A 16,629-nucleotide genomic window follows, 5' to 3' on the forward strand; every position below is an offset into this window, starting at 1 on the left:
CAAAAAATGAAAAAAATGTTTTTACTCAAAGCGTGCCATGTATATGGCTATAAGAAACTTACCAGAAGGCTTCTTCTTCACATGAGTCTTTGGCAACTTGAGTGTTGGTGTTGGAGTTCTTGGGGGAGGTGGCTCTGAAATTTCAAATCTCTCTCGAGCGCAACAACAGATGTCAGAATAACATTCCCCACTGTCCTTCTTGCCACCATAAATTGTATATTGACCGAACTTGCATTTGCAGGAAGACCGGTCAATACAAGGTTCACAGTTGAAATAGTTGTACACAAACCTGTTGAGTACGAGTGTGAGTAAAAACATAAAAAAAGTGAAGTTAAACGTTAAGGTTTACTGAATTGGTTGGATGTCGCCTTCACAGGTTATGTAGAACGGCTGACCCGAGAAGTGAAGGAGAGACTGAATTGCCAATTTCATATGGGGTAGGGGGTTCTCCTTGTTTGGTATTTTTATCCAAGGACGTTTGTTTAGGAACTTAACAAGAGCTTCTCTTTTGGCGTCCTTTATGCCATCGTAGGCTGTCCCGTCTGGTATTTGAATTGGAATTCCAGTCGAAGTCTCGAGATTCAAGACAGCCCTTCCAGAAATAGCGGTGAACTTGACCTTGGGCTTCATTACCCTGCGCAAGTACTGCTTAACAACTTCATTTATCTCTATAAGGTAAATTGCCTCGTCAAATCCTTCTGGCATTCCGAGTCCTTCCATCCGACAGGAAAATATTTTCCCGACAACTGGAAAAACTTTTCCCGACAACTGGAAAAAATTTTCCCGACGACAGGAAGGACTCTTCCAGTTGTCCGTCCGTAAACCATTCAAATTTTCGAAAATTGAGAACTTTTGGTCAAACTTCAGAAAAAGTTTTTCCTTCCGACAGAAAAAGTTTTTCCTTCCGACAGGAAAGGTTTTTCCTTCCGACAGGAAAGGTTTTTCCTTCCGACGGTTAAGCCACAAACAGATGTCCGACGTACCACCAACCGAGCCCATTCCCAAACCAGAGGAACCTAAAGCACCAGCCCCTGCACCTCAGCAACCTCAGTTCCAGCAAGTACCTCCACCAAATTACTACCAATTTCCACCTCAAGGTTACTACCTACCACAAGGCTTCCCGAACTACCCTCCTCCTCAGCCTATGCCTTACTTCCCCAACCCTTGGATGTTTATGCAAAACCCTGCCCCACAATTCCAATCTCAATCGAAGAGAGACCAAGAGTTCGAGGAAGGTCTGAACCGCTTACGCAAAGAGTATGCTACTACCCCAATGGAAGAAGACAGGCTTTCAGTCTCTTCCCTCAAATCGACCGATTCGACTCGTACCACAGATTCGGTTCGTGACCGTGAAGACTACCTCAAGCAGTCTGAGAGACTCTTCATCCTACAACCATTTACAGTTGGAGCTCTCAAGAACATGCGCAATTACGAAGGTCAGACACCAGCTGGAGACCGCAAAACAGACGTACTCGCAAGAGCAGTCCAACTGGTCAAGACAAAGACGGAGATAGTTGACTTCATTCTTGCAGCTTGCCCATACAAGTAAAAAAATAAACAATTACGAGTTAAACTTTTTATTCTTTCTTTTCTGAGTTGTTTAGAGCTGGTTTCTCTTGTAGGAACCTTTCGTACTCTTCCATGGTCATGTAATTGCGAATTTGGTACGCAATTCCAGGTTCGTTGTTTTTGAACCTTACGTATGTAACGCTTCCATCTTCCTCAGGGAAGTAAGCTGCTAACATCTGACCAAGTTTTCTCGGTGACTCGGAGCTCATAAAAATGTCACTTTTTAAACGTTAAGTTTTTAGTCTTAATTTACCCTTTGTTTACCCTTTGTTTGTCAATGTAGTATTGGAGTGCAATTTCTCCAAATTCTCTGTGTCGGAGTTCTTCAGCATTTTCCAAGGTGTACCTGGAGAACTCAAAGAAGTTGTCAAGAAGATACTGCCATGCTGCTCTTCTGAGTTCGTCGGTATTTTGGAAGTGTTGCACCTTCGAGTCTTCGGACATGAAAAAATAACACTTTTTCTATTAAACCGTTTTGGCATTTCTCATGAGTGAGTATAGTTCTGCCGAACCATTGGAAGAGAAGAAGTACCCTTGCTGGCAAAAGACAAAAATAGTTGCCTTAGTTGTCATTGCAATTGTACTCGTAATTGAATTTATTGTACTTCTCTTCACGTACATAAAACTCAGCAATGGTATTTGCTTTAAGAAGCTACCATCTTACTAAGACTAAACACTTAGATTTTTCAAGCTTGACTTTTTACAATTTGAATTTTGTCATAAATTTACACCAAAAATAATGTTTAGGTGAAGAGGTGAGATTTCACCTCTTTTTTCACCTGTTTTTTCACCTCATGAATTTTCATGATTTCATCGTAAATGTTTTGTCGAAACTTCATCGTAATGAGCGTAAATGACCCAAAAATAATGTTTAGGTGAAGAGGTGAGATTTCACCTCTTTTTTCACCTGTTTTTTCACCTCATGAATTTTCCCGAAATAAAAAATAAAGTTGGTTTTTTTAAAAAAATATTTTTTTATTTTTATTGTAAGAACATGTTAGCAACTACAGCACCAAACTCGTTAGTTATGAATCCAACATCTATGTTGGTAGAGATGAAAAACTTCATTCCTTCTTCATATACTTTCGAAACAAAAATCCAGAAGATAAAGCAAGAACTTTTAACAAGTAATTTAGACTGTACCGCACAGGATGAAACAAATGAACAGTATCTTTATGAAATGCAGGACATTATTGACCATTTACCCAAATTGCCTGAAATTCAGCAGCAAAAACTCACTATTCCCGAATTTGACGAAATTGAAGTGAAACCAACTGACTCAGTAGAAATAAAGAAGTTCATACGAAAGGTAAACTATGAATTCCTTGGATTTCATTGCAACCACAAAGTCATGGACAAAGATTGCGACATGGTATATAAGAACATCTCTGACATATATAAATCCGAAGAATTTAAGACCTACGACAACTTTGTTTCATTAGTTGCAAAATGTGTTTGGGAAATAAGAGATAAAGATAGTAGGGGTAAGGTATGGAACGAACAAATAAGACCCGCTATGTTCGAGATGAAGAGAGCAATTGACGCCTTAGTTGTTTTAGCAGGTAAGGTTTCAGAATATAACGCAAAAATGAACCCGCAATGTTCAAAATGTAAAGCAGCAATGAGGAAATATAACTACTCAGTCAAAGAGATAGAAAGAATGCGAAACGACTATGCAGACTTAAAGAAAGAAGCAGAAAAGCCAGCAGAAGATAAAATGAACATGTTAGCATTTCTGAACAAAAACTATCCAACTGCTGACGATTTCCTTCTATCTGACGTCAAGAAGAAGTATAAAGAAACTTTCGGTATCGTTAAAACATTCGATGTACTGACAGAAGAAATAGAAGCTACGAAATTGTTTAGGATTTCAAATATACATCATACAATTCATGTAAAACGCTTATAAAATAACAGGTGAAAAAAGAGGTGAAAAAAGAGGTGAAATCTCACCTCTTCACCTAAAATATATTTTTATTGAATTCAGCAACAAAATTCTGAGTAAAATAATTTTTAGGGCTTGTGTCAAACCGTTGAGTTTTCACAAAATTTAAAAAATAACGTTTACCATGTGAAACGCTTATAAAATAACTGAGGTGAAAAAACAGGTGAAAAAAGAGGTGAAATCTCACCTCTTCACCTAAAATATATTTTTGCTGAATTCCGTATGAAATTTCATGAATTTCCTCATATGCTTGCTTCCCTCGAAAAACCGAGAGAAGAACAGCGAGTAGTGAAAAAACCCTGGTCGCCAAAACACTTACATTTTTCAAGCTTGACTTTTTACAATTTGAACTTTGTTTGCGTAGATATGAATTCTGAAAGAAGTATGAGGGTCTTGTATGACTTTGTACTTCTCCCATAGTTCATGTCTGTCAAACTTACCTGCCATGGACTCTTTCATAAGTTCCATGAAATCGTCTTCGGACAATCCAGGGAAAAGTATGATATCAGTAAGTATTCTTTTAACATCCTTACTTAAACTCTTGGCTGTCTGTACACAAATGACAACTGAAATGTTAAAGTGTCTGAGCTTCTTAAGAATTCGACACATGTCTTGTTCTCTGTTCTTTAACAAAGGATGAGAAGCAAAGTCATCTAAGATAAGAAGACATCTATGAGGGTAAGTCTTCCAATCGTAAGATTGCAATTTCTTCGAAATGTATTCTATCTCTTTCTGTTTGTTTCTGAAGTGTTTCTTCTCTAATATTCTCTGCATTTCCTCATTTGGGTCTTTAAACTTAGAATTTATATACTCATTTATAGCATTGTACTTCAAAACTCTTCTTTGGTACTTCTTTATCCAATCTAACAACTCAGTATCCTTTATACATACTAACTTAGACTTTTTTATAATATCTTTGAACGAATTTACGGTTTGGTCAAATTGACCAGAAGTACTACAAATGACTACTAACTCATAGAATGGGTTCTTCTCATCTAGTTCTTGTTGTTGTGCAGCCATTTTAAGATAAGTGAAAGTCTTACCCGACCCAGGTGGTGCAATTAGACCTGTTATACCATTCTGAGCAAATAAGAACTTGTCATGTATAGGTTTTATCTGAGCATTTTCTAACTTCCTCTTGTTCTTGTTTAAAACATTCTCAAATTTCTTGTCAATGTCAGCAAACTTTTTTTCTAACATATTTTTAGAAAAATTAAAATTTTTATCTTTTTGAAAATGTCTAGCGATTTCGCTATCTATATTCGAGACAAGCTTTTTGACTCTAAAACTTCTGTCGACCATAAAATCTTACATAGTGTAAACAAGAAAGGTGAATTTGTTCTAAAGTTCTGTTTCTGGGAATATGACAAGAACCATAAAACATTACAAAGAGCAGTCTTAAAATTTGTCAATGACAGACTTGTTGACAGAGATGACGCCGATTGGAAAGATGAAGTCCAACAAAAGTTCTTAGAATGCAAAGAAGGCACATGCGCTGTTCTTGAAGATGAAATAGAAAACAGAATAGATGAGCTATTAAAGGACAAAGAACTTTTACATAAATATGGTTGCGCCAAATTTGACATAACTCCACCAGAGAAGAAGAAGAAGAGAGAAAAGAAAGAAAAGAAAGTAGAAGAAAAGAAAGTAGAAGAAGAGAAGAAAGAACCAGAGCCAGTTCCAGAGAAAAAGAAATTTGACATGTAAAATAAAATTTTATTTTTAGAACATTTCTGGGTCAATGTCAATGTTCTCTTCCTCTTTAGGAGCAAACACTGGCTTAGACTCTAAAATCTTTTTACCCAACTTACCTTGAACTTCAACTATCTTAGACTCATAATATTCATAGTCGTCTGCTTTCTTTGGTTCATAAGGTATAACAAGTTTGTATGCTTTGCCTTCTTTAAGGTTTGAGAACCTTCTGTCAAAATTTTCTTTGACTGCTAACAAACCTTCTATGTCTAAGTCTTCAAATTTCGCACCATTTTTAGTCACAATAGCAAACTTAACTGGTTCGATGTTCCAAACTTTGTCAAATGAAGACTTTTCAAAATGGTAGAAGTAAACATTCAAATAAGCGAATGGGTCTAGTTCTTCTTTGACTTCTGTCATGTACTTATTTACTGAAATATATTTCGTCATCTTTTCTATCGGATAAAAAAATATTTTTTTAAAATTTACTCAGAAAAATTTTTCTTTGTATATACGCCGTTCTGAACATCTAAAAGATTTTTGACATTTGCCAAGAATGTTCGTTTAGAAGCTGTCATATAACCATATTCTTGACAATATTGTTTATACGAATCGTACAATGACCTTTCATCTAAACACTCAAAGTCAGTTTCATCTATGAACAGTTCATATACACTCTTGTTTGCTTCTAACAATGTTTGTCTTTCTTCGGTATGTGGAATTTGTCTTGGATTGAACTTAGAAATATCTAATGTCATGAAATATGAGAACAAGTGGTTGTAAAAGTTAGGTGTCAAAGTTTCTGCTAAGTCGTCAAAATATTTTGTATCTTGCATATGAGAATCTGACGTTCTGACAACTACATATCTTCTGTCAGAACTTTCTAACTTCATCGGAACGGCGTTGTTTGAAACCATGATGAAATTTGCAACATTTTCACAAACTCTTTGGTCTTTATATTTTCTTTCAACAACTCCAACTTTGTCTGTTATAAGACTCTTCAAAGCATCTGAGTTTAAAACCTTTGTTGTATCTATACTTTGAAGTTCGTTACATACTATAAGTTTCATATTCTCTATTGAAGAGTTAAATTTACCGCAGATGTTTTCTAAGTTTGTCATATTCGGGTTCGAATAGCCCTCTAACAGTTTGCACAAAATATCTGTAAAGAAAGTGTTCTTACCTGTTCCTTGTTTTCCAATTATAATGAGAGCAGTTTCATTTTTAGCACTTGGATATTGTAAGATGTTCGCAAACCAACATAAGATATACTCATAGACTCTTTCGTTTCCATTGCATATAATTTCTTTGACATGGTCTAACCAAGCTTCTATAATATTTTCTTTCCATTCTACTTGTTCGTATTTATATCCAGTGAAGATAGAATAGAAGTTTGGAGAAGGTGTATAGAACTTTATACCTCGAACTGAAAAATCTTCTAACTTTGACAATAAGATATCCCAAGCATCTAACATCTTCATTCCAACTTGTACAACTTTTATTTTCTTAAGTTTCTGTCTACATTCTTGTTCTGAAACTATTGTCGCTCTTGGTTTGTTAAAGACAACATCCCATTCTTTCATGACATAACATTCTGGGGCAGAGTCAACATAAATGACTAAACGTTTCAAATTCTCGACTGCTTTGTTATAGTCTCTAAATGGACACATATTTCTGAATGCTTGGAAGTCATAAAAATCTGAAACATCTATTCTGTACATTTTTATAAAAATAAAAAAAAAATATTTTTTTTATTCTTGACTTTGTTGTTCTTGAGCTATTTGTTGCATTTGTTGTTCTTGAGCTATTTGTTGTTGAAGTTGTTCTTGTAGTACAATACTTTCACCAGTTGCATCTTCCAATTCGAAACTTTCTGCCGTCATTGACAAATACATAGGACATAAAAGTTTTACAGGAACAAAGTTTGCGTCAACTAAGGTTAAGTTTATGTTTGCTAAAGTGTTTGAGTTTACTAAAGCTGAAAACTCTGCATTCGAATGAACAATAGGCAAACCAGCAGAGAAAGTGTTGTTTATACGCATGAGTATCTTTTGGTCATAGTAGTTTCTGTCGATATTCGAATAACACTTTGAACCTAAGTTTGAAACAATATATAAAATAGGTGTACTTAAAGTCAATGGAACGGATAGACCTTGTATGACACCTTTTCCTGTTATAGGAAACTGTTGGTAGTAAAACCAGATATAAGTTTTGTATTATAGCTCATATCGTTTATACTAAACTCAGTCGGACATCCAAACATAATGAAACCTGCTCTAGTTGCAGCACATGTTACATCCGTCCTTAAAGTATTAAATAAGTCAACAAAACCTGTTGGTGGTATATCTGAGTAAGTATCTTCAAAGGAGTATTTTTTACCATTCACAACAATAAAATCTTCTGGTGTCAAAAGAGCAAAACAGGCTTTAGTCGTCATTGTGTTTTAAGGTTAGTTTACAATATCGTCCTTGAGGACTTTGTAAGTTTGTTGTTATAGAATTATATGACTCAGGGTTTTTAGTCGTAATAGTATAAACCATTATGTCTTCTGCCATTTACTTAGCAAATAAATTTTAATGAAATGTTGTGGTCGTCAAATATTTTTATAACGTCTGGGAAACTATATTTTTAAGTTCAACGTTTCACCTCCTTTCATAACGTATATCTTGTCAATGACATTATATGAAACACCACAGCAAGCAATGTCGGGTTCTTTCTTTGATGTTTATATCGTCTGCCTCTGTCAAAAGTTTTCAATAGTTCTTTCAAAACTTCATGAGGTGCGATGACATATGAGTTCACTTTTACAGGGTTGTGCTCAACCAAGTTTAACATTATACCCAAAGCTTGACAAATCTTCTCCTGAGTTTAAGTTTGTCTTTAAGTTGTTGGTAGTCGTTTCGAATATCTGCAACAGAACTTAAGTCTCTGCTAACTTCAGGTATGTTGGTTGTTCTTTTACAGGAACTATTGTTATACCATCTTCGTCTTCGTATGGTTTCCCCACTTCAACATCTCTTTCTTTGACATTGACAACAACACTTTGACTGTTTGTTTGAGTTGGTGAATTTAACTTCACATCTGCCACCGCCATTAAACCTTTTGAAACACTTACGCTTCTATTTTTCGGAAATGACATTTTACTTAGAATAAAAAGATGGACGTATTTGAGTATCTCTTCGAATTGAAGCAGAACAAAGTTTACACACACAAACAATACAAGTTCATTGACAGAGTTTTATACACACAATGGAAAATGTTATAGAATAGCAGTCTTTGCTGAACCAAAATATTTTCATAAAGCAAAGAAAGTTGGTATAACTGAAATGGTGAAAGTTCTTGAAGCAGACAAAAATATAACAACAAAAACTGACCGATATTTCTAAAGGTAAGTTTATAATACAATTTTATGTCAAAACTGGCGTACTGTCAATATTTGACGGAGAGAAGTCAGTTCAAGAACAACTTACTGACCTGCTGCCAAAATCTGCTCGATGGAAGCTGTCGTTATGCCAATCTGAGGACCCCAGCAGGTTTCATCGAACGAATCTTCAAAAGAGCATCTTCCGTGAAAAGTGCTATTGGTTTTGTAAACTTCTTTGCTTTCAATTCATTGGACCGTCTCTGTCACCAGTATATTGTATTTGAACTGTACCAACAGTTGAAATACCACCCATAAAGTCTTCTGAGTCAGCAAATGGAATGCCAAGCCAAAAGTTTGAACGGTCTCCATTTGTATATTGAGTGTTTTGAGCTCCTGTATGAGTCCATACTTTCACATATGGCATAATAGAACTTTGCATTTCAGGGTTAATGGTTGTTGTGAAGTTGTTGTTAAAGTTCATAGCATCTAATGTCAAGTTGTATGACCTCATATCCTCAACTGTAGAATATTCTTCTCTTGGATATATTTGCCATCTATGTTTATATGATATTTAATACCAGGGTTGTAGAAACAAGAATAGTCATTTATAGTTCGTCTGAACAGTACAAACATAGTATCTGCATGTTTCATTGCAGTTGTTAAAGCAATATCTGTTCTTGCACCTGGGTCAGCACTTGGTTTCCAACTTCACCTGCAAAGTCTTTGACAGATATTTGGTGTATAGGGAACATAAGTGGAACTGCAATATATTTGGCAGCTAAAGCATTTGAAATATCTGGGTCCAACATATAGACTGCAAGTCTGCTTTCTATTCTCTTGCATTCAAATTTTTCGCATGTGAACTTAACTGGGTCCCAAGCATTCCAGCAGCATTGAAGTAGTTTACTTCAGTGTTGAGGTTTGAGAAACCAAAGTCTAAGTCAACTTTGTTTTGCAAAAGTCGGCGAATGACGTTTATTTGCTCCCTTTACGTCTGTAAGAGTGAATGGGTCTTGTGTTGGTGCAATGACTAAGTTATTTTTGCTTGGAGTAAGTTCGATAGAAATTTTTCCTGCCCAGTTTGGCAAGTATCTTAAAAACCTGAAGATGAGGAAAGATGACAAAGGAACTCTAAGTTTCATTTTACTTTGGTTACTGCTGCTGCAGTTTGTCCAGAAAGGTTAACATAAACTCCTGGAACGTTAGGGTCAAGTCTTCTTATTTTCTCAATAGTTGCATACTGGTCTGTTTGTTCTCTAGCTTGTGGTTGTACTGAGTTTCTCAAAGCGAACCATTCATAGTTTGCCCATGTTACTGTTTGAACTAAGTCAGAGTTAGAATATATCTTATATCCCATGAAAACTTCTGGAGCATATTGGTATCCGACATAGAAAATTCCATTGCAACCTTTCTTGTCAGACAACTTGGCAGAAGGTTTTATTTCAATGTCTTGTTCCACGTATAAGAAAGAGTTGTCAATAGAAATTATATGAAACCTGTCGCAAGCAATATCTACTGTTGTTGAAGAACCTTCTCCAAACTCACCTACGTTTCCATAAGAAACAGCAGTTGTATATTCGTAAGTTCCAGGAACTATTTCTGACCTTCTAATGGCATTGTCGCATTCGTTATACCATTCGGAAACATTTCCATTCATAGCATCCAAAACTGTTGGCGTTATATTCTGAGCGGCGTACATTTCATATGAGTAAAAATATAGAATAGTTGGATTTATATGTCATAATAGAACCCACGTGGACCAAGCTTTACTTTCTTCCTGACTGAGTTTTTAACTCTTCTTTTTCCTTCATTGCCCTCTGCTTGAAGTTGTTGCATCTTTGCATTATGTTCATCTAGTATGTTGCAAATTTCCCATGTCCTTTTTGCCTTTTGGCTCTGGTCGCCCATCTCAGGTAACCTATATCCTAGAAAGAGTTTGTCATAGTCTGTATTTGAGTCTTCGCGTATTGTTTGCATGACTCTTTCCTGAGTTTCCGGTTCAAGCTCTTCAAACAGTGCCTGTCCATATGGAATATGCTCGTTTCCAAATATATGTTTTTGTAGCCATTCTGGTTTTCTTTCCATGTTACCAACTATATCTTTTGTGAATGGGAAAGCTTTTACCCAATCTTTCAGTCTTGCGTCGTTTATTTCTGTAGTTGGTTTTATTTTGTCAAGGAACATGTTTTTCAATACTAACATTTCATTTGGTACTGTCCATTTGAGTTTTCTTAAATATTCATCCCTTCTCGGTTCATTGTCTGCAAAGTAAGTTTTTATGACATTTTGTAAACTTTCGTTTGCAAGGTCATGTACAATAGGTTCTCTTCCTTCTCTCTCCCTAACTTTCTTTCTAAACTCTTCACCAAATATACCATCTCTATGGTTCTGTGTAGTTCTTTGAGATAAATGTTCTAGAACGTCAGGTGTTATATTTCCATCAGCCATGTTCATTTCATACTGGTCCAAAATATCTGCATTTCATATCTTTCAATGGCATTAAAGCCGCGCTTAAAATACCAGCTATATCTGGTTCACCATTGACTTCCATTGCGTCTACAACTTCTTGGAATTGTGGTTGTAAGTTTATGAACCACCTATCCGGATTAGCTTTATGACCCCATCTCATTGTAGTTCCATCGTCTGCAGAAACAAAAGTAGGTTTGTTTCCATCTTGGTTAGGTTCTGAATGAACTTTAAACAATGTTTCATTTCTATATGTTTTCTTGAAATTTAACCTTTTATTTTCACCGAGTTCATCCGAAGATTGAACGTTAAATGCTCGTAAGTAAAAAGGGTTGTTGTATTTGTGTACATTTTTTTCAGTCTTCCATTCTATGCTGAATATTTTCATCTGGTGTTGGAGTCTTTTGTATGTCGGCAAACATTTTTCGATATTCTTCTACTATGTCAGCCGAATCTTTCTTAGACTCTTGGAAAGATTCCATATTCACCTCATGCTCTTGTTGAGGGTCAAGATTTTTCGGCTGTTCCAAATCTTCATCTAGTTCTGTGAGGTTAGTTTCCAAAGGAGGGACTTGTTCGTTTCCTTCAGGCTCTTCTAGCTGTTGTTGCTGAACTATTTCTTCCATGTCTGGTTGTATCTGAACTTCTTCCTGTGGAGTTTCTTGTACCTCATCTGCTGGCATTTCATATATTCCGAGACCGTTTTCAACAATTTCCCTATCTACGTCATCCGCATTCATAAGCTTTTGTTCTTTCGTTCCGTCTCTATTTTTTACGCGTTTCATGACGAAAGTTGAATTGTCATTTAGCTCTGACATCAAATATCTCGGAGTAAATTCATCCATGTCATTTGGATGATATGCTATTAAATCATATCCCTTAGCGAGCTTGTATTTTCCAGGTTTGAGATTATATCCGTTTTGGTGCTGAGCCATAAAGCTAAATAGGTTCGGGTCAGTATTTCCATCCTTGAACTTTCCAATAGCTTCTTTATATCTGTCACTAAAGTCAACAGTATCTGGGAAACCACACTCTTCTTTAAGCATTTTTAAGAATTCTTGGTTTCCTTGTTCTCTACTTCTTTTATGTCCTTGCTCTGTTTGTGGTTGTTGTTGTGCAGGGTTTTGAACTGTTGGTTGCTGTGCTGGTTGTGTTGGTTGTTGTGCTGGATTTTGAACTGTTGGTTTTGGTGCATGCCTGTGTCTGTGTCCATGTGACGATGTAAATGTTCTAGGTAGTCCTGGTGCAGGTGCTTCTCTTGGAGGGTTTGGTGGTATATAAGTTCCACCAGCTGGCACATATGTTCCATCTGCAGCGTAATGTCCTACCTGACTTTTCGTTCTTAAGAAAGCATTTACTAGGTCTGTTTTGGTCTGTTGTAACTCTTTTTCTTGACTTTCCACAACAGTTGCTCTAACGGCGTCATAGGCACTTTGAACTGCCTGTCTCGTTGCTGCATCTGTTATTTTCGTCATATTTTGTGCTACTTCTCTTAACTCTTTGTCGAAACCTTCAGACTTCAGTTTCTTTCCAGATGAGAAGTCGTTCACTAGTTTCACCTTACTATGAAGAGCTTCGAAGGCGTTCTTAAAGTCAGCATTTGTTAAAGCTTCATTTGAACTGTCTTCATCCGCTTGTATTTTTGTCCTTATTGACCCTATAAGTTGGGCTGCTTTAGCGTTGGCTTGGGCATCTAACCAGTCATTGTTAGCTTTTATATATTCTGAGCTTTTCATTGCCTTTTGCATAGCCGCGTCGTTATTTTTACTTTCTTGTGCTAAGTTTTCATACTGTACGGTTTGGTTTTGCAACTGTAAAAGTTTTTCTGCCTTTACATTTGCTTCAACTTCTTTTTTATACTCATCGCTATCCATATATGTCTTCAGGGCTTTTTGTTTTATCTCTTCATCTTTCAGTACTTTATATCGAGTAGTATGGTTTTTCAAATTTATGACATCTTGTTCCATTTTTGCTACTTCTGCTGCTTTTTCTGACACTTTTTTCGCATATTCCTCTGTACTTAGTTCTTTCAGTTGTTCTTCTTTCTTCTTTTTCTCTACGTTTAACTCATTGAGTTTCTTTGTGTGTCTGTCATATTCTAGTTTCTTTTCGTTTTCACTTATTTGCTTCTGTATGTCTATGTTTGACTTTTTGACATCTGTTATTTGATTTTTGAGTGAACTCAAATTCATTTGACTTTGAGGGTTATAGGCTGTTCCGTCTGCAGCTCCACCATAGCCTGCCATTTTCGCTAAAAGTGCCGCTCTTAAACCTCCACTCTGTGCACCAATGACTCGGTTTAAAAGCATAGGATTGCTTGACATTTGTTGCAACATAGTGGGGTCATTCAGCATTTGTTGTTGCAACTGTTGTTGTGGTGTCAGTTTTACTATTGGATGTTTCAATGCTCTCTTCCTCTTACGTATATTCTTACGTAGCTTACGTGGCATTTTAAGTGAAGTTAAAAAGCGGTTTTTGACAGATGTTTATATGACACTTTTTGTTCAGCACAAAAAACTACTCGGTCAAAGTGTTGTCAGTTTTGTAAAATAACCGTCCTATCTCATTCTATAAGGGGGAAAGTCTTCTCAAAGTATACTTCCTTGGAACGCCTGTAACTTTTCCTGTAGCGACGATAGACCCTTACTTGTCCGGACAAAGCTGTACTATTTTGAGTGCTCTACAAAAAAGTCAACGGCTACGACTCTCAAAAACCGTTGTGTAAAAAGTTTTACCGTTGGACAAAAAAGTATGTATAGAAAACAAAAAACGTTTATAGTTCATTCAATATTTGAGATGGAACGGTTTGCCAACGGTAACTATTAAATAAAATAAAAAAAATAGAGGGGGTTACCGTTGACGAAAACGGTTTATTTTAAACTTTTCTATGAGTAGTCCGAAAAAAAACAGTTTATTTTTGTCTAATGGAAGCCAACATTAACAATTCTCAACCGCTAACCAAAGCCAAAGCCCCACAACCTCCAAGAACTGGCACAGCTGTTAGAATAACCGCCAAAAAGTCTAACAGCGAATTAAGAGAAATTCTTCAACAAATTTGCTCTAAATATCTCAAAGACGCCGAAGAAAACACACAACCAGACGCTATATACAATACTCAGTTCTGTGAAGTTCTGAACAAAGCAATTGCTAGTTCAATTGAACTTACTAAGACAATTCCAAGTCCAATTGAGCTTAGCGATGTCTTAGTTCAGTATTTTCCAACATTTACTAAGCTTATAATGTTGAGAACTTTATACCAAGTTCGTCAAAATCTTCCTCGTTCCATCCAACGGTCATTCGACAAGAGAATTGCCGAATTCCAAGTCTTTAGTTACGGATATGACCAAGATGAATACATTGACGAGTTCGGAGACAACTGTACAAAATGGTTTGACTGCTATACGACTACACAATTTGAATTCGACTTTCTCGAATTCAACGCAGCAACCATTTATATCATTGCTCTTTACCTTTCCGAACAACAACAAGACCTCGCAGATGGAGATGTTGTTACTGTCGTCATGGAAACTCCTGAACAATTCGGAAAAAAGAAGTCTCTAATTGCCAAATTTGTTCCAGGACATCAGCTTTTCCAACGCACAGAAGTCTTCTGTATTCCTGGAACTAAGTTCTTTGTCAGGAGCGAACTCAAAGAAAGATATAATGTGTCATTCAATTACACATTATATAATGTCTTCGACCCAGAAGAAGACTTCTTCCCAGAAGCAATGGAGGAGGAAGAAGAGGAGGAGGAAATACAAGACTCAATCCAAGAAGAGTCCTCCGAATTCACACCAGAAGACTAACAATTTTCCGAATAAAAACCTCATTTACTAAACATCTTCGGGGCTAGAAGGGGCGCAGCCCCTGGAAGCCCCACTACCTTTTTTTTTTTTTTTTTTTTTTTTTTTTTATAATCATAAAAAACAATAAAAAACATCTGCTGCCATTAATAAAAAAGATATGGATAATACTTGTACATAGTCTTATATTATTTGATATATTTACTTATTTTCAAATATCATAAAAATATTTTAAATACGTGAAAGAAAATATCAAGAAAGAGAGAATAAGAAGAATGAACAAGTGAAAGTGATGACAAATAAATAAATGTTCATGATATTGCCATTTGCAGGTGGAGGTGAATCACCTAAAGGAAAATTGTTAATAAAACAAAAAAAAACTTTTCAATGTCATCTCAATTTTAATTGTATTGAGACAGGTCGTTTTGAAAGGTCTGACTTCAAATATTTTCTGACCTCATAAAAATATCCGAAATATATTTGAATACCATTCTCTTCCAATTTTTTTGTGGCTAACATTTCATTTTTTTTTTTAAAAAAAGTAAGTCAGATATAAGGTCAGAAAATAATATTTTATGTTGAAATAGGCTTGAGACACTAAATTTATGGTTCGCCGGTTATTCAAGGTACGGTAACTAGACTATTTCAGAGGATTGAGTTATCACTCAATCCTCTGAAAAGTTTGATGAAATATTTATAGATTTTAGTTTTAGATTTGTATAAATCTTCATATTTATACCAAAATAATAATATCTCGCTATAATATTATTATTTGATAACTCAAAAGAATAGAAATTAGTTTTTGACTTATAATGATTATTTTTTTTAATTAAAAAAAAAAAAAAAAGGTAGTGGGGCTTCCAGGCACTTCGTGCCTTCTAGCCCTGAAGATGTTTAGTATAAATGAAGTTTTTATTCGGAAAATTGTTAGTCTTCTGGGTCGAAAACATTATATAATGTGTCGCTTTTCACAAATTATATATGTTTTCATGTTTTGTCATGATTTCATCGTACATGCTTTGTCATGACTTCTTCGTAAATGTTTTGTCATGACTTCTTCGTAAATGTTTTGTCATGATTTCATCGTACATGCTTTGTCATGACTTCATCGTAAATGTTTTGTCATGATTTCTTCATCGTAAATGTTTTGTCATGACTTCATCGTACATGTTTTGTCAAACATGAACGTAAATGTTTTGTCATGATTTCATCGTACATGCTTTGTCAAGACTTCTTCGTAAATGTTTTGTCAAGACTTCTTCATCGTAAATGTTTTGTCAAGACTTCTTCGTAAATGTTTTGTCAAGACTTCTTCGTAATGAGCGTAAATGACCCAAAAATATAATTTAGGTGAAGAGGTGAGATGTCACCTCTTTTCTCACCTGTTTTCTCACCTCATGAATTTTCATGATTTCTTCGTAAATGTTTTGTCAAGACTTCTTCGTATATGTTTTGTCAAGACTTCTTCGTAATGAGCGTAAATGACCCAAAAATATAATTTAGGTGAAGAGGTGAGATGTCACCCGTTTTCTCACCTGTTTTCTCACCTCTTGAATTTTCATGATTTCATCGTAAATGCTTTGTCGAAACTTCTTCATCGTAAATGTTTTGTCACTTTTCTGTCACTTTTCGGGTAAAAACATTTTTATTATTATATATAAATGAATTTTACAAAACCACCGTTACCATTCTTTGGAAATAAGAGTAGATGTAAAGATATTATATTGAGACAACTTAAGAAACTACCGAATGGTCTAACATTTGTAGATTTGTTCGGTGGAAGTTTCTAT

At 35.6% G+C, this 16,629-nt stretch overlaps 13 protein-coding genes and 1 pseudogene across 14 annotated transcripts, besides 2 other annotated features; 4 read left to right on the plus strand and 10 right to left on the minus strand.

Moving 5' to 3' along the window:
- Nucleotides 1–14,949: part of a mobile genetic element that runs on past the window's edge.
- On the minus strand, nucleotides 22–318 carry TVAGG3_0788420 (uncharacterized protein; the record flags this gene model as incomplete). Its single annotated transcript, XM_051246717.1, has 1 exon — nucleotides 22–318. The coding sequence occupies one exon, from the start codon at nucleotides 316–318 to the stop codon at nucleotides 22–24; it is 297 nt and encodes a 98-aa protein (XP_051082192.1).
- On the minus strand, nucleotides 346–720 carry TVAGG3_0788430 (uncharacterized protein; the record flags this gene model as incomplete). Its single annotated transcript, XM_051246718.1, has 1 exon — nucleotides 346–720. One exon carries the CDS (start codon nucleotides 718–720, stop codon nucleotides 346–348), a length of 375 nt encoding a protein of 124 aa, XP_051082193.1.
- On the plus strand, nucleotides 971–1,549 carry TVAGG3_0788440 (uncharacterized protein; the record flags this gene model as incomplete). Its single annotated transcript, XM_001291806.1, has 1 exon — nucleotides 971–1,549. The coding sequence occupies one exon, from the start codon at nucleotides 971–973 to the stop codon at nucleotides 1,547–1,549; it is 579 nt and encodes a 192-aa protein (XP_001291807.1).
- On the minus strand, nucleotides 1,578–1,778 carry TVAGG3_0788450 (uncharacterized protein; the record flags this gene model as incomplete). Its single annotated transcript, XM_051246719.1, has 1 exon — nucleotides 1,578–1,778. One exon carries the CDS (start codon nucleotides 1,776–1,778, stop codon nucleotides 1,578–1,580), a length of 201 nt encoding a protein of 66 aa, XP_051082194.1.
- On the minus strand, nucleotides 1,819–2,013 carry TVAGG3_0788460 (uncharacterized protein; the record flags this gene model as incomplete). Its single annotated transcript, XM_051246720.1, has 1 exon — nucleotides 1,819–2,013. The coding sequence occupies one exon, from the start codon at nucleotides 2,011–2,013 to the stop codon at nucleotides 1,819–1,821; it is 195 nt and encodes a 64-aa protein (XP_051082195.1).
- On the plus strand, nucleotides 2,564–3,261 carry TVAGG3_0788470 (organellar and viral DNA polymerase type B; the record flags this gene model as incomplete). Its single annotated transcript, XM_051246721.1, has 1 exon — nucleotides 2,564–3,261. A coding segment is annotated over one exon (698 nt), but the record flags the coding sequence as incomplete, so codon positions are not given.
- On the minus strand, nucleotides 3,839–4,288 carry TVAGG3_0788480 (protein of unknown function, DUF4106 family; the record flags this gene model as incomplete). Its single annotated transcript, XM_051246722.1, has 1 exon — nucleotides 3,839–4,288. One exon carries the CDS (start codon nucleotides 4,286–4,288, stop codon nucleotides 3,839–3,841), a length of 450 nt encoding a protein of 149 aa, XP_051082197.1.
- Nucleotides 4,410–4,714, minus strand: TVAGG3_0788490 (P-loop containing nucleoside triphosphate hydrolases family; the record flags this gene model as incomplete). Its single annotated transcript, XM_051246723.1, has 1 exon — nucleotides 4,410–4,714. A coding segment is annotated over one exon (305 nt), but the record flags the coding sequence as incomplete, so codon positions are not given.
- On the plus strand, nucleotides 5,057–5,221 carry TVAGG3_0788500 (uncharacterized protein; the record flags this gene model as incomplete). Its single annotated transcript, XM_051246724.1, has 1 exon — nucleotides 5,057–5,221. A coding segment is annotated over one exon (165 nt), but the record flags the coding sequence as incomplete, so codon positions are not given.
- On the minus strand, nucleotides 5,330–5,656 carry TVAGG3_0788510 (protein of unknown function, DUF4108 family; the record flags this gene model as incomplete). The annotated part of the gene is made up of 1 exon (XM_051246725.1): nucleotides 5,330–5,656. A coding segment is annotated over one exon (327 nt), but the record flags the coding sequence as incomplete, so codon positions are not given.
- TVAGG3_0788520 (uncharacterized protein) lies at nucleotides 5,692–6,927 on the minus strand (the record flags this gene model as incomplete). The annotated part of the gene is made up of 1 exon (XM_051246726.1): nucleotides 5,692–6,927. The coding sequence occupies one exon, from the start codon at nucleotides 6,925–6,927 to the stop codon at nucleotides 5,692–5,694; it is 1,236 nt and encodes a 411-aa protein (XP_051082201.1).
- Nucleotides 6,958–7,761, minus strand: TVAGG3_0788530 (annotated as a pseudogene). The gene has a single exon. A coding segment is annotated over exon 1 (804 nt).
- On the minus strand, nucleotides 10,302–10,982 carry TVAGG3_0788540 (protein of unknown function, DUF4106 family; the record flags this gene model as incomplete). The annotated part of the gene is made up of 1 exon (XM_051246727.1): nucleotides 10,302–10,982. A coding segment is annotated over one exon (681 nt), but the record flags the coding sequence as incomplete, so codon positions are not given.
- Nucleotides 14,276–14,842, plus strand: TVAGG3_0788550 (uncharacterized protein; the record flags this gene model as incomplete). Its single annotated transcript, XM_001283811.2, has 1 exon — nucleotides 14,276–14,842. The coding sequence occupies one exon, from the start codon at nucleotides 14,276–14,278 to the stop codon at nucleotides 14,840–14,842; it is 567 nt and encodes a 188-aa protein (XP_001283812.2).
- A 721-nt stretch (nucleotides 14,950–15,670) lies between the features above and the next one.
- Nucleotides 15,671–16,629: part of a mobile genetic element that runs on past the window's edge.

Source organism: Trichomonas vaginalis, chromosome VI, assembly GCF_026262505.1.
Source record: "Trichomonas vaginalis G3 chromosome VI, whole genome shotgun sequence".
Classification (NCBI taxonomy): Eukaryota; Parabasalia; order Trichomonadida; family Trichomonadidae; genus Trichomonas; species Trichomonas vaginalis.